The sequence below is a fragment of the Mus pahari genome, chromosome 2 (assembly GCF_900095145.1).
Source record: "Mus pahari chromosome 2, PAHARI_EIJ_v1.1, whole genome shotgun sequence".
Taxonomy (NCBI): domain Eukaryota; kingdom Metazoa; phylum Chordata; class Mammalia; order Rodentia; family Muridae; genus Mus; species Mus pahari.
In genome coordinates this window covers 49459790-49475958 of record NC_034591.1, presented here as the reverse complement: position 1 = coordinate 49475958, position 16169 = coordinate 49459790, and the positions used below count along the sequence as shown (strand labels likewise).

General features: G+C 44.6%; 1 protein-coding gene across 3 annotated transcripts in view; it reads right to left on the bottom strand.

The window, feature by feature from the left end:
* Strip2 (striatin interacting protein 2) overlaps positions 1 to 14388 on the bottom strand; it is a 43906-nt gene extending 29518 nt beyond the window's left edge. For 2 of the 3 annotated variants that reach the window (XM_021190396.1, XM_021190398.1), the window contains exons 1-10: positions 14177 to 14388; positions 10895 to 10964; positions 7551 to 7625; positions 6437 to 6574; positions 4859 to 4979; positions 4145 to 4213; positions 3842 to 3948; positions 3019 to 3146; positions 1585 to 1788; positions 211 to 446 (exon numbers count right to left, since the gene is read on the bottom strand). In XM_021190396.1, coding sequence (XP_021046055.1) covers positions 211 to 446; positions 1585 to 1788; positions 3019 to 3146; positions 3842 to 3948; positions 4145 to 4213; positions 4859 to 4979; positions 6437 to 6574; positions 7551 to 7625; positions 10895 to 10964; positions 14177 to 14326 — 1298 coding nt within the window. In that variant the 5' untranslated portion in view covers positions 14327 to 14388. The remainder of the gene's footprint in view (positions 1 to 210; positions 447 to 1584; positions 1789 to 3018; positions 3147 to 3841; positions 3949 to 4144; positions 4214 to 4858; positions 4980 to 6436; positions 6575 to 7550; positions 7626 to 10894; positions 10965 to 14176) is intronic. The other variant, XM_029535263.1, reaches the window with a different exon arrangement.
* Between the last annotated feature and the right edge of the window lie 1781 nt (positions 14389 to 16169).

Sequence of the window (16169 nt, the reverse complement as noted above, 5' to 3'; positions counted from 1 at the left end):
GAGAGAGAGAGAGAGAGAGAGAGAGAGAGAGAGAACTTTTCAGATCTCCTGTTCATTCATTTGGAAGAAGACAGAGTTGGACAGAAGGAACTTCAGACCAGGAGTTGATTAGCACACCAGGTTAATGAACACGGAGTGTGTGTGCTTCCACCCTGGCTCTTCAGTGATAGAAATCTCAAAGTTCAGGATTAGTGGTGCCATTAAACCTACCTAACCTTCGGGGCCCAGGGCAGGCCCTTGGGAAAGGCTACCCGGTCAGTAGAGAGAGGTGTCTGTGAGGGTGGAGGTGGCACCAGAGGATCCTGTTCTAGCAGGTCTAACTCTCCATCCAAGGTTCGTTCTCCATCACCCGCAGATTCTTCTTCCTCCTCTGTGGCTGGTTCCTCAGTCTTGAAGAGATCCCTTTCATTGTAGATGTCCAGGCTGTCTTGCTTGGTGAGGAGTTGCTGGGGGCCAGGGGGAAATACAGAGTATATGATGACCTTGTCTGAACTCTCCCTAGACTTCAGGAAACATGAGGTCGAAAGCTATCTAATGTGAGAACATTGCATTCCCCATCTCCTTCTTATAACTCACCGGACTCAATCATAGGACAAGTAGCTCCTGGGAAAAATGACCAAGGCCAAGAAACAGAGCCTAGACAGCACCTGGTGATACCCAGCTTTCAAAAGCACTGATGCTAACCGCGCCCCCCACCCCAGCACTTTCCTTCCTAATTATGCTCTGCTTAGGTGAACATTCAGTGAGTGTGCTTTCTGTCAGCACACACCAGCTGGCTGACTGAGGAAGAAGATGACAGAAGCTTGCTGCCAGGCAGAACAAAGTAAGCTTAGAATGCTAAATCTTATTGCATAAAGAAAAAAAGGTTGGACAGAAATAGGCCAAAAAGTTAACAGTCACTGCTTCTGGTTGTTAAGCTTGTGGGTGAGTTTTCTCTCTTTATCACATTTTTATATTTGTTCCAAATTTTCTACAATGAGTAAGCATTACTTTATGAAACAAAAAAGAAAGGTTTCTTAAAAAAAAGTCATACTGCCTACAATTTAGACTAGATTGAACCCTGTCATCTTTAATTGGCAAACTCTGGTAACTTAGCCAGGTGAGTTCATGAAAATGTGGCCATGGCTCAGTGTAACTTATTTAGAACGTCTCAAGACTATACACAACCTAGAACCCTAACCAGCCATCTCTCAAAAGTAAGCTTGTGGTCCAAGGCCAGACAGAGGACGGTGGCTCAAAATAAAACTTCTTTCTGCCAAGAAAATGGTGATTCATGATAGACATGTAGATTTGCTGGATGCTCTTTTCAGGGTCCCTACTCTCAGAATTCTAAACTAACTCATATTTAGGATGCTAAGCAACTCAGCTCACTGAGGTCCAGACCAATAACACATGCAAGGCCAGAGGAGAGACCAAGGTATAGACACTAAGGATTCATGTTGGTTACAGGGCCAACATGGGATGGCCATCTACTGCCTTTTCCTACCATATCCATAATACCTTAGAATCTTGATTTTTTTTTTTTGACCAGTCAATACCCCAATACCGTCAATACCCCAGTACTACTGTATGTTTGGTCCATACCCTTCGAGAACCACGGCGACCCCGCAGCTTGGAGGGTGGAGGGGCCAGCTGAGACTCCCCCAGATCAAGAGTGTAAGAAGGCGGGGAGGCAGCACGCATGCTCTTTACAACCTGGATGCTGTCCTCAGCTAGTGGAGGCAGGCCCAACTCTGCACGCTTCTGTATTTTGAGAGCCTGAAGGTGCTCAAATCCACCAAGGGTAAACTAAAGAGTACAAAGGAAAGGGGAAGTTATCCAATACAGTGTCAGCTCTGAGTGTGCTATATTTGTGTACTTAGAAATAGAAACACACACACACACACACATACACACACACACACACTCACTCACCCCAGTAACTAAAAACAAGAGACCATAAGTTTCAGAGAGAGTAAGGAACAAGGGATGGATGCATGTGAAGGGAAAGGGGGAAATGATGTAATTATATTAAAATTTAAAAGCAATTGTTCTGAAACAGGAGAAAAAGCAGAGAGGGAAGGGAGGGCAGTCATAAGAGGACACAGTCAGAGCAACACGGCTAGAAGGGAAGCACCTCAACTTCAATTTCCTCACACTGCCTCTTGAACAAGGAACATGAAGGAACAAACATGATCACTACTCCAGTCTGAGGGTCTCTAGGGTCAGAATAAAGCACAGCTTTACTTACTAACCCAGGGCTGGAAACAGCACCAGACATTACAAGTGAGGAGGGACCCCACTGGAAAAAGTTTAAAGAATGGAAGGCAACCCTCCCTTCGTTTTGTTTCTTGAGCAGGGTCCCACTGTGTAGCCCAAGCTGGCTTTAAACTTGCAAACTTCATCCTTAGTCTATAGAGTTTTATAACCATATGCCACCATCCTTGGCACGATCTCTCATTTTAAGGAGCACATTCAGTTGCTGGAATGCCCTAGAGTCTCAGTTTCCTCTGCAGTCAAGAGGTGGGTTTCCCTGTGAGGCCCACTAACAGGGTATGTTGTTCCTCTAGCCCCATAGGATGCGAGCCAGAGGAAGACTATAGGATGAAGGGTCAGGGTGAAGAATAAATAACAAATTATTAACTATATCCTTGTAAGAACGCCTATCCTCTACTGGAAGAAAAAGCATGCATTAGTCTTAACTTTTTACAGTTATAGAAACAGGTACAGAATTGCTGAATGCTCATTGTAATGAACACAGCCAAATTCCCAATGGCCAGCTAGTGTGCTTTCTATGAAACATCAATTCTGTTAGGGAAAGGTGCCACTGACATCTTCAACTCAGAGTGTGGCATCCAACAGATTTGTCCAATAGAACCAGAAGCCTGATGATGCAGGTGATGCAGACCATTTGATGACTCCAGGAAGGCCCTCTGCTTCTCCTGGTTCTCAGGAACTAACAGCTGCCTAGCTCTAGCTCATAGACACAGATTAGAGAAATCTGATTGGGTGAGGTAGGAATGGAGGTGATCAGCTCACCATGACCACCTTCCAGAGCAGAAGCAGAACCTTCTTTATTGGAAAGTGGGGGGCCAGGCCACTGCAGAATTTGGTAACCATGGAAAACAGCAGGAGTGCAAAAGGCTCTTCATTATGTGTGGAGAAACCTGAGGTATAAGGAGAATCAAGAGGAAGTGAGAAGTAGTAGCTGACATCCTGCCCTAAGATCCCTGAGTCTGGACACAGTGAGGAAGGCACTCAACCTCCCCTGAGAAATTCCAGAGTACTTTCTCTTATAAAGGAGGCAGAGTGAGACCCCAGAAGGAAGTTCCTTAAAGGACCGGATGTGCTAGAAGTTAAGGAAATGCTTTGAGGAGCATAGCAAGCAGGAAGTAACAGTAATGACGTGACTTTCTGGCTAAAGGAATCAAGGTATTTCACGGATCATACTTCATTCTTTACTTATTTAAATCAATCAATCAATCTCTCTCTATATATATTTTAAAATGCTTTCACATCTTATACTTGTCAGATGACCACTTCAACTGACATCAGAACAAAGTTAGTTTTTAAGACTACTCAACTCATTTTCCCCCATATGGGATTTATGATGAAATAGAAGAATGGCTATTCTCAGTACTAACCAAGAAAACTAATACACACAGGGGTGCAATCAAACTTAGCCCTCACGCCCCATGCAAAATCTCTGCCTTAAAAAGGAAAAGATGCTACTTTAAAAAAGAAAACAAACAAAAAAACAAAAAAACAACAAAAGAACCAAAAAGGAGAGCTTTCCTCCCTGGTGCTTCCTGTCCACCCGCAGAGCTCTCTCCCCAACCCCTCCTCACATGCTACTTCTTACTCAGTTCAGTTCGGAAGGTCTCTCGGGCTGTCCTCCACCCACAGGGGTCTATTTCTCGCTCCAGGCGGATATTTTCCACCATTAGGTACATGACACTCAGAAGTACCCTGGGGTTACAAAAGGTTTGTGAGAGATGCCCAAGGCAGTTTCCAGCCAGTAGTTTCAGACTTCAAGGATGACGTCAGTGGGGGTCCAATCAGAGAAGATTGTTAGAAGGTAACGTCCCACTCATCTGGGATTTGGAAAAAGGGTAACACATGCCACTCATGACCTCTGTCCACAGTCCAGGGTCACTTCACTCACCTGAGCTCAGTGCTGTCAGCAATGGAGACAGCTGGTTTCCGAAGGGCACTGCTAGAGGCCTGGCTGTTGCTGCCACGGAGAGGAATGAAAGAACAGGAACCCATCAGGCCTTTTCTTCCCTGCGGTCACTTACTCTACACAGAAACACAAACACCTGCCATCCTCTGTTTATGCAGCGATAGACTCATCTAAGGAACCTGCAAGACCCTTGAGATCCTCGTGTATGGTGAAGACAGGCAAATAAGAGGGCCTGTGCTATCAGGTCCTCTTGTGATTCCCCACAACGCTTACCACTGTGCTGGAGACAAAACAGACGCTAAGCAATATCTGATACATGACAAGCAGACTTCAGTGTATCTAAAAGTCTTGGATGGCAGGCACAAGAGAAAGTAGCAGCAGCAGAAAAGGTCACTTCTACAGCTATAACTCATGACAAATAATTAAGTCACAATGACAGAAATTGGTCTGTTTTCTCTTGTGTTTATGATGGAGTTAGGCTCAGCTGAAAAGGTGCTTAGATTAAAAAGGTATCCAAACCAGGATACGTGTGTGAGGCCCAGGATTGTAGCAGCTGCTTAGCTCAGCCTCGAGGAGGAAGAACACTGTCAGTGAGCTTTGAGTGGAGATTCCCATAGGGAAATCTACCGAGGAACTCCACAGACATGTGAATCCTTCAAGAAAGTTTCTAAGCTAGCCCTCCCCAAGGCTTCTTACTCGATTTCCATGTGGAGTAGCTCCAGGAAGGCTGAGAAGGTCCCCATCTGGTAGAGCAGGAAGCAATTGTACCTGGACCAGTGTAGCACATCAACCTCGGAATCACATTCCCCAAAAGTGCCTAGAGGATCAGACAACTGCTTTAGGACTTGGAGTTGGGAGGGGGCAGGTATTTTAGTTCTTTCTACCCCACCTCATGATCTTCAAACCTTGCCAATACTTTACAGAATAACGAGGCTCACAGGTTTGGGCAGGGCACATGAGGACTTTCTTAAATGAGAGAGTCAGTAGAGAAAAGAGGTAGTCTCCAGGGTAAGCCAAATGTGCTCACCAATGGCCAATCTCTTTTTGTTTTATGATTGACTTTTAAACTATGTGCATTGGTGTTATGCCTGCAGGTATGTCTGTGTGAGGGTGTCAAATCACTTGGAGCTAGATTACAGACAGTTGTGAGCTGCAACATGGATGCTGGGAATTGAAGTCAGATTCTCTGGAAGAGCAGCTAGGGCTCTTAACGACTGAGTGGGTTTCTCTTGCACCAGAAGTAGCCAATCTTCAACCTCACCCCCAAGGAGACCCTGAGATAAGGATCCAAATGAAAATAGTCTATGTGAGAATGCATCTCTCAGGGATCACCAGAAGAGAAATAGGGGAAGTGAGAGAGGGAAGGGGGCAGCTGAAAGAGTTCAGTCCCAGGGGGCTTTCTGGAAACAGGATGAAACACACAGTGCAGATCATTTCACCCAAGAGGAGTGAGATAATCAAGGTCCTCTCCTCAATCTTGTTAGTCATTTTTATGAGGACTGAGTGTATTAATCCCTCTGCTTCCTGATTGTCCAGTGTGGGCTGCAGAGAGAGCCTTTAAGCAAAAGGACCTTGTATTGGCAGCTGGAAGTTTGTTATTGCAGCAGACCTAAGTGATTCAGAAGTGCCACCTTATTTACTGCAAGCTTCCCTTTCCTAGTCTTTACTTCCCATTTATTGTTCTTTTTTTCTCTTTTACAGTTTTTTTAGTTCCCAATTTGTTGGTTCGCCAGCAATCCTCACATGCTCAGAGCACTTTAGCAAGACTATCTCAGCGCCCCTTCCAACACCTGGCTAACAGGTTTCTGCTGGCAAGCTTCTCCCAATTAATCTCATTTAGTTCTGATTATCTCCAAATTACTCACAGCATCCCTTCCTGCTGCTGTATTGGCTTGAACCTTTAAAATGCCATAAAAACTTCAGTGCTGGTGCCAGGGCATCAGCTCTCCCTACATGGATTTTCTTGCTAATCCACATATGCGCGTATAGCCCAGGTTAGAGGGAAAAAAATTCAAGTGAGAATCTGACACGCACAGGGTATGGCTATAATCCTAACTAAGGAGGCAGAGTCAGGAGGAGTTCTTAGGCAGATCCCAAGAAATCCACAACAATATCCAATACTATCTCTTGATCTTCCTTATAAGGACAGGCTACTCCTAACATGGCAAGACCCATCGCTGAGATGTAAGGAACCCTGCTTTCCCAGTAAGTCTGCTTTATGTACGTCCCTCTCTAGTTTCTGCCCCTATCAAATCAGCAAGGACAGACACTTACCTTGAGCTAGATAGAGAACAGCCCGGGCCACCTTAAGCCGTTTTTCCCTACTGACCACCTCCAGTCGGTCCAGAAGTCCCATCACATAGGTCTTTTGGGCATCTTCTTCCAACTCCAGCCATTCCTTAGTGTCTTGCACTAGGATGTAAAGCCACACACAGCTAATACTGGCTACTGCCACTTCTTCCTAGAAAGGGCCCTGATAATAAATCTACCTCTGATCCCATGATTCTTCTCTCCAAATCTTTTCTTATTTATGTATTTCAGTACTGAGGATTGAACCCTGGGCCTTGCGCATGCTAGGCAAGCTCTACCACTAAGCCACACCCCTCACTCAAGCTTTCCTTATTAAGCTAAGAAAACAAAAGGACCCAAAATATCCTCATCTGAACCTACTCTGTACCCATATGTTTACCATTCCCACTTTTATCCACACAGCATACTCTGTTCTCTGCCTTTCCTCAAGGTGTCCCTCCGCCTCCATTCACATCCGATTCCTAGTCATCCTTCCATGCCTGATACAAGAGGCCCTCTTCTACACTAATGCCCAAACCAAAAGCTCTGCCCCTAACACTCTTGCTTTACTGTGACATTTCCTATTTTCCACTGGCCTTGGCTTCTTTTGTGATATGCATATCTCCCCAAACTATACAACTTATTTGTAGAAGCTGCAAATTACTTCCACTTCTACCTCCTGCATCTCTGACACAACAGATACTCAGCAGACATTTGTTGAGTTTAAAATTAAGTTGCCACTGAGAAAGTAGTGAAACATCTGAAGGGATCACAGTCAGGGAATATAAAGCTGGCATTGGTGGTGGGGCAGAGCTAGAGACAGAAGCTAAACATTAAGGACTAGGCTAGGCTAGGCCCAGGATTCCACCGGGCAGAAGGTACTATAGTGTTCAGCCTTGCTGAGTCAGCCCTCTGCTTCTCTTGGTTGCATCTTCCCTGTAGAAGGAATTCTGTACTCCATATGCAAGAAATGAAGAGTATGCGGTTGAGAAGGGGATGAAGTATCAACTTTGATTTGGTCTTTTACTAGATCAGACTCGGCTATCTGGAGGAAGTGAAGGAGAATGGCACATTCCTGTGGATAAAGATGTAGCATCACCTTGAGTCTTGAAATCTTCTTCAAAGCACTTCCTGTTAGTGGTAAATTCCAGGTTCTCCGTGTAGCTATATAATTCTGTAGCAGAAAGACAAAATGGTCATATTTAGAACCCCTAGCGAAGAATCTAGAGTAGAGAGCATTGCTTGAAGGAGCTGAAGGTTCCAACACATTCTTGTGTCCAATTCAATCTAGAGCCAGTCTCCTCCCTTTCGGAACAGTTAAAAATAGCCGTGTGTGTCCCTGGGTGATTAAACTATCAAACCTGTCCTCCTGCCAGATGGCTGGCAGCAGAGAAGGAAGACAGCCTTCGACATTTGGTAAGGGCCAGGCAGAGGGTTGGAGTACAGAGAGGGCTTAATGTTATCACTTCTGTTTTTTAGGGCTGCAATCCATTCTGTACCAACAAACCAGGCCAGAAGCAGTCTAACTTTAGGGAAGAGAAGAGCAACACAACTCAGGATCTTGGAAGCAAGAATCTATGCTGTTTAGGAAGCCAGGGTAAGGACTAAACACACACACACACACACACACACACACACACACACACACACACACACACACACACACAGAGGTTGGGAGCCAGTTCGCTTTCTTTGAAGGGTACAGAAATTTAGGTTCCTACATATGGCCACCTGGGCAGATGATGTGGCAAATCATGTGGAAAGCACCTAGGATTGCCAAAGGCTTTTGTGTTCAGGAAAAACTAACTACTGATCGTAACCTCTGACTATAAAACAGGGTAACAATGTCCCTTGCTCCTGCAGCAACCAGAACATCACTCTGTACCCTCATTTTACAGAAGATGAATTAAAATCAAACAGATTATCATCTCAAAATTGATTCCACCTATACCATAAAGCAATTGAAATTTACTTATAATCCAGCCAACTAAGATAAAGGCTGAGAATCACTTGGGAGTTAGAACACTTATGTTTCAGATTTTGGGGATGGCCAGGAACAAATCTCAACTTTAAAATTTAAATATGTCAATCATTAGTTCATTAATGTAAATGTAAGTACACGTGTATGTATTTATATGTGTATGTATGTATTTATTTAGACTAGAAAAGTCAGGAAATACTAGTCAGGAAAGTAAACACTGCTGAACTTTGTCCTTATTTTTAAAGTGTTGATAATGAAATTTCATTTGCAGATAATTATAAGATACATTAAAGTATCTTCTACTCAGATTAGACAAGTATAACATTTGCCATACTTGCTTCAGACTACTCTCCAGTATTATTTCTTTCTCTGGAAGTAATTACTATCATGAACTTGGTATGCATTCCACACACGCCCAATTTTAGATTTTTACTACATTTGTATGTGTCTATAAACAGTATACCAGGGTGGGTATATGCATAGGATCCAGATTCATTTCCCAGCACCCATATTGTGGTTCCCAACTATCCATATCCTCATGTCCAGGGCACATGCATAGTACATATATATGCACACAGGCTAAACATTCATACACATCAAATAAACCTAAAAATTTAAAAATGTATCTCTGATACTGTTCTATTTTTTAATCTTAACATTACCATAACTGTATAAATTCTTTTGCATTGTTTCTTTGCCTCCATTTTGTTTTGGGCATCTATTGATACTGAAGTATATTGATACAGATCAATTGTATTAATGACTGTATGCAGACCAACTATATTTACATGCTAGTCTATCAACTCCCCTGCAGATAGGAATTTTAGGTTGTTTTCAGCTTTTTATAATTAAAAACAAGGCTGAAATAAACACTTTCTTGTGTCCAGGTATAAAGTTCTTTAGATTGAACATCTAGGAATAAAATTACTGGGTCATAATATGTGCACATCTTCAATTTTATTAGATATGACCTAATTGCTTTCCAATTTTATACATTGCGCCTTCATACTGCTACACATAGCTGTATGGAAAAATGCTCATTAGGCCTTTGAAGTTTTTTTTAAACCTTTAATTATTAATTACTTAATTAAATTTGTGTGTATCTGTATGGGTATGCGTGCCATACTGCACATCTAGAAGTCAGAAGATAACTTGTGTGAGTCAGTTCTCCTCTCCCACCACCACTGGAGTCTGAGACTCAAACTCAGGCAGGTCATGAGCCTTTATGATAATGGCCTTACCTGCTGATCCATCTTGCCAACCTTTACATTTTTCAGTTTAATGGTTGTGAAATAATATCTTGTGTTTTAAAAATATTTTTTCTTCATTAATTAATAAATTTGGGCTGGAGAAATGGCTTAGTGGTTAGGAGCACTGGCTGCTCTTCCAGAGGACCTAGGTTCAATTCGCAGCACCCACATGGAAGCTCACTATGTCTGTAACTTCAATTCTAGGGGATCCAACACCCTTACACAGACATACATGCAGGCAAAACACCAATGCACATAAAAAAATAAAATGAAAAAAAAAAACCTTGAACATCTTTTCAGATAGACAGACACAGGCACAGACACACACTCTCTTTTGCTTATCTTTTTCTTTCTCTACAGACTCAGATTCTAGATTCTAATCCTTTGTTCGTTATTAAACCTCGATATTTCTGTCACTCATTGCAAAATTTATTCACTGTGCTTATTCACCAGAGCTTCTGCAAAAATGTTTGTCTTTTTATCTGAAAAAGCATGTCTTAAAGTGTCATTTCCATGTGACAGAATATTTAACTTTCACACCATCTCCACCCAAAGCTCATTTATTAATAACTAGCATTCATAGCACGTGTGATATAGAGGCCCTCAATGTGAGAAGATCACGTTTGCCCTATTCTAAAATTCCAGACAGGAAGCAGCAGCCCAGAATTGAGAAAAGAATGGAATCATTTAACCCCAACTCAAATACCTACAGCAGAGCTTGACCATGACTGATGCAGTAGGTGAGATGGCCAGCCTTATTCAGCCAGCCAATTACCTATAATCTCCTTCAGCTGTGGCTGGAATTTTAATAACGGCAAGTACTAGGAGAAAGAATAGGCTGGGTAGACAGAGATAGAATGTGATTTTAAAAGAAAGGTGGCAGCGAGAACAGACATGCGAACACATTGATTATAGGAAGAGAGAGGTGAATACTGGAAAGTGGAGAGAGCTGATTTGAGAGCAAATCAGTGCAGCAAAAGAAAAAGAATTACCAGGAAAGAGGAATAGACTGAACAAACGAAGACTGCTATGATCGAGAATTCACAGAGGAGATATGAAAGAGGCACTTTTGTTGGGTTGGGGAAAGGAAGATAATGGTAATAGCCCTCTGCTAAGACCAGACAAGCTATCATATCAGGGCTACCACAGGCCTGTTCCCTCTCCCCCTGACCACATTCCACTCCCACTCTCTACTGACCCATCTATTCATACCTGACAATTCTGCTGCATGCCCGTCTGAATCTCCATATTCAAACTCCAGAGTAGGGCAGTCCACAGAGCCCTATAATAGAGAAAAATTTCTGGTAATGGGAAAAGAGGTTGCCAAAGAAAGAATATACCCCAATTTCGCTTTTTTCAAAAAATGAAGTGAATGGCTCAGGAATGTGATTACCCTCTGGCCTTCACACATATGCACACACATGTACCCATCCAACTGCACAGAAAGAAAGGGGTGGGGTGGGGGTGAGAAGATTCCTGAAACAACGACTTGCAGTTTGATATAATGAAAAAACTGGCTGTACTCAGGCTTGGTGGCCCATGCCTTTGATCCTAGCACCCAGGAGGCAGAGGTAGGTGGATCTCTGAGTTTGAGCCTGATCTACACAGTGAGTTACATGAAAGCCAGTTCTATACAGAGAAACTCTATCTCAAAACAATAAAACTGGCTGTGTGCTAAGAGGATGGTGACTCGTAGAGAGAACACAGTCTCTATACCTATCTGAGCCCATACCTTGTCTATGAGCTTCTTCTATTTGGACGTTTCTGATTTGAACCTTTTATTTAAAAATTAGAATCTTAAGTATAAACACCCCAGAGTTCAGTCAGTCTAGCAAATTATCAATCAAACTTGAAAGGAGTAATAGTAACCTGAGTTTGCAGTTGGCCAAGTAGAAATGTATACCATCTAGGAACTTCAGTTGCGGCTTGCATATGAATTGGGGGCAATCTTGTGTGTGCACCACCTCTGGGCAATTAGTGTCAGAATTGAATTCATTTGTAGGACATTCAGTTGACATCAGTAACTATTGTTGGAAAATGCTCAGTTTTCTCACCCATAAAATAGGACAATAGTAAGACTTTCTTCACTGGGTCACTATAAAGACTAAGAGTTAAGTACAAGAAATGTCCTTATTATGCATATCTATCTATCTATCTATTGATCGATCCATCCATCTATCTATACCTTGATTTGTGCCAACTGTAATTCTCTTCTAGCAATTTTTCCAGGAGTTCTAGGAAAAGAAAACTATCTTCCCTAAAGATTTTCCTTACTGGAAAACAAAGAGGGAAGGAAAAGCAGGTCTGGGCACTGCAGAGACGACAGGGGACATACCGACAGCCATACCCTTTGCCTGGGAAGGCGGAAGTAACACTAATTTTTCCAGCAAGACTTTTGGAGGCAATGGGCCCAGACAGAGATGATCACTGCAGTTGTTCATTTCCAAGCATGAAGAATGCAGCTACGGAAATCCAGGAGGTGAACAGCAGCGTCAGGGGAAAACGCTGGGGATCCACACTGAGCTCACTGGCAAAAGCAACACGCTATGAGAGCCTTTTCCTGAAAGGGACTGAGACCAGTGGGGATTGTGCCTCTGCTTCAGAAGGAAGACCCAGCCTATCACTCTGTGGTCATTTATTTGCATATTGTGTCTCCCCACCCTTCCTGGAATGCTCTCTCTAGAAGGGCAAAGACCCTCCTGCCTTATTCACTGATATATCATTAACATCTTGTAACTTCATTGCTAGCCCCTCAAAATATTTGATCAAGAACAATGTTTCACTTCCTCCATTTTGAGCTGTTAAGATGTGAACAGCTCTCCTCCAACATGTCCCCACCACCGCTATAGATCTCTGAGACCATGAGCCAAAATTAAACTTTTCCTTCATCGAAAAACATTGTCTCTCTTGAGGAAGGAGGTACAAGGTACTTCTAAAAGAAAATCCCTACAAGGAAACCCTGTCTGTGCAAGGTGGTGACTTTGGGGGCAGTTTCCCTTGCTCCATTTACCTTTTAGGAACTAGGAGACGGGGTGGTGGTAAGAGCTTAATGGCAGTGTATATGCTAGTGTTGGTCTCTGTATGACAAATAACCAAATAGATTGATCACTTTGGAAACTGTGAAATATTATTTAAATGAATCACCACAGACTAGGACTCCCTCTGCCCCTTAACGAGAATGATGACAGCTATAAGTACTGACTAATTAATTACATGAACTAGTTTAAAAGGCTTTATGTTCGATTATCTCAACCCTCTGAGTTATGCAGTGGTAACCCTGTTTTACAAAAGAAACTAGGTTAGGTAATTTGCCCAAAGCCACACAGATAATAAATGGAGATACTGAAACAGACAGACAGGTAGACAACTGGCCAGACAGACACTGAAACTTGGTGGGCTTGTCACTGTCTGCCAAGAGTCTGATCTCAGGAGAGTTGGTTTTATCTCTTTTACCTTTTGTCTCCAGATGACCAGACCCCTTTTCTGGTGCTGGGGATTAATTGAGAGTCTTGTGTAAGCTATGCAAGCACTCCATCACTGAGCCACATCCCCCAATCCCCTGTCTTCTATGTAGTAAAATGAAAGGTTAGGCTCACTGTGGTAGCATACATTGTAATCCTAACACTTGGAAAACAGAAGCAGGAGGATCAGGAGTTCAAAGCTCTCCTCAGCTACATAGTGAGTTCAAGCCCAGCCAGGGCAAATGAAGCCCCGTTGTCCATAGAGGTTGCCATGGGCTGTCTCAAATAATTAAATTAAGATGAAATCAAATCAAATAAAGGCAAAACAGGTGACCTTCACAGCCCCTTCCACACATATTTCGTTCCCCTGAGTCCCTGCTTGTATGCAGTTTTGCTCTTGGTTGATAGATGGAATATGGCTAGATAAAATGTAGGGGAAATAATAATAATTCATTCCTTTCCATGTCCTAGTTAGATTTTTTTCTAAGAAGAGGTGGAAGATATTTAAATAACCACCCCTCTACCTGCATCCTGGGGCGGCTGCACTCAAACGTCGCCCCGGTCCTATCCCAGCTTGAAGCCTGTCTTTCAACCCTCCTAGAAAGGGGCGAGCTATTCGCGGAAGGCGCTCTCTAAGCCACCGCCATCACCCCCTTGGGCAGGAGATAGCAAGGGAAGGCTGGTGCTCCAGGCCGGTCTGGTCCAGTCCAGAGCCGGTTGCTGCAGTCTGAAGTGGGAGGACGTGCTGCCCGCTAGCCCACCCTCCCCTCCCGCGGCAGAGCTCGGGCTCTCGCCCCTCCGTCCAGTCCCTGCACCTCTACGCGCTGGTTCCCCATCAGTACACCGGGATCCAAATTCCGGCTTCAGCCGGCGGCGGCGGCGGTCAAGTATCTGGAAAGTATCTGTTACGCTCTTCGCGCGGGTTAGGAAACCCGCAGGCCAAGCGGGCGACCCGCAGCGGGAAGGGACCGGGCTGTGGGCCGCTCCACCTCAGCCGCCGCTTCCCGCTGGCGGATATCTCCGGGTTCCTCACCTCCGACTCCCGCCGCTGGTTGCGGAACGTTTCCCTGCCCTTGGGCACGGCCGGCTTCCCTTTGCCACCGTTCCCGTTGCCGTTCCCGTTGCCGTTGCCGTTGTCATTAGCAGGAGAGCCGGCGGGCCCCGGCGCCGCGGGGTCGTCCATGCTGGGAAGGTTCCCTTCAGCAGTTCGCCTCAGCGGTTCCCTACCGCAGCTCTAAGATCTCTGCCCGGGGCGACCCCGCCACAGCGCGCGCCCGGGATCAGGCCCCCGCCCCCTAAACTCCTATTGGCTGGAACTATTCTCTGAGGCCCCGCCCCGGGATGCGATTGGCTTATCAGCCAGCCAGAGGCGGGGGCTCTTTCAAGGAATATTTTCCCCACTGATCCCCGGCATTTTTGCTGCTCAGTTGCTGGCAGCCTGGGACTAGTAGGTTCCACGTCCTGCTCCGCGATTCGAATTCTGGACCCTGAGCTCAAGGCGGCTTAGCTCCGCGCTGCACGCTCCTTTTAGTGCTGTCCTGTCCCACATAGCAGTCTTTTCCTGAGAGCCCTAGTCCACCCCTGGTCCAATGCGCCTACGTTTCTGCGTTACCGTGGACCTGGACCCCCCAATGCAGGCTGCTGCACGCCTTTAACATCCCGCTTTGTCGCAGAGAAGGGCTTGGCCTTCGGGATGGCCTGAGCCACCACACCACAAACTTACCCTCTCTGGAAGCTTTCGGAAGAGAACTCTTGGAGGAGAGAATGGGAGTTGCGGGGAGGGACCTAACTGAAATCCCTAATGCCCTTGAGGGCTGCTCCCTGTCATTTGTCCCTAGCTGTGTGGGCACCTTCTTTGTGGTGCGAATAGATGGCAAGCTCCCACCCTTACCGGCTGCTCTTTCCTTCTCCTTTCTAAAACAATCCTAATCTAAGTCTTAAGATCTTGAGTTCGATCCCCGTGTCCTCACTTGGTGGAAGGAGAGAAAGAACAGCCAAAAGTTGTCCTCTGACACCTGTCCTCTACACATGCTCCTTGGTGCCCTCTCCCCCATTCCTATATACAAACAAATATTTAAATTGAAAAGAAAAAAAAATCCTACACCCTAAGAGCTAAAGGTTACAGGAAGGTAACCGGATAGTTGAACGCTGTGGATTTGGCTCTCTCCCGAATAGTATTTAAATATATTGGCATGTCTGGCTTGACAATGGATGAAGGGACCAAATCGCTATGGTAACCCATGACTTTAAGACAGTGAAAGGATCACTGAGTTGGGACTGTGCCAAGCATTGGATGTGTTTTCTGGGTACCACACCTTTTACTACACCTCTTTCTGACAGGTTATTTTTCACGAATCCAGTTTTTACTGATGAGGAAATCCTGAAGCGCAGAGAATACCCAAGAATTATATTAAGTTTTGTCTCAGTGTGTGCTCTATAGAAGAAACTTCCGTTGGTTTACTTCAGTCTTGGCGTTTCAATTGCTGTGATAAAAATCCATGACCGAAAATAACTTGGGTAAGATAGGGTTTGTTTCATCTGATAGCCTACAGTTCATTACCTCGGGAAGCAGGAACTGTGGAGGAATGCTGCTTACTGGCTTGTCCCTCCTCGCTTTTTGATACAATTCAGGACCACCACCTCCTCAGTGGTAGCACTGCTTACAGTGAGCCAGGCCCTTCCACACCAACCATCAGCCAAGAAAATGCCCCATAAACTTGCACGCAGGTCAATCTGTTGGGGTGTTTTTCCTCAATGGAAATTCCCTCTTCCAAAATGACTCTTGCTGGCTTCAAGTTTGCACAAAACCAGCCAGCACAGCTACTGCTCTTTAAGCTCTTTAAGATGACTCCTTCTTCTCTACATTTTTTTTTTTTAAATCCTCCTTATGGGGCTGGTGAGATGGCTCAGTGGGTAAGAGCACCCGACTGTTCTTCCGAAGGTCCAGAGTTCAAATCCCAGCAACCACATGGTGGCTCATAACCATCCGTAACAAGATCTGACTCCCTCTTCTGGAGTGTCTGAAG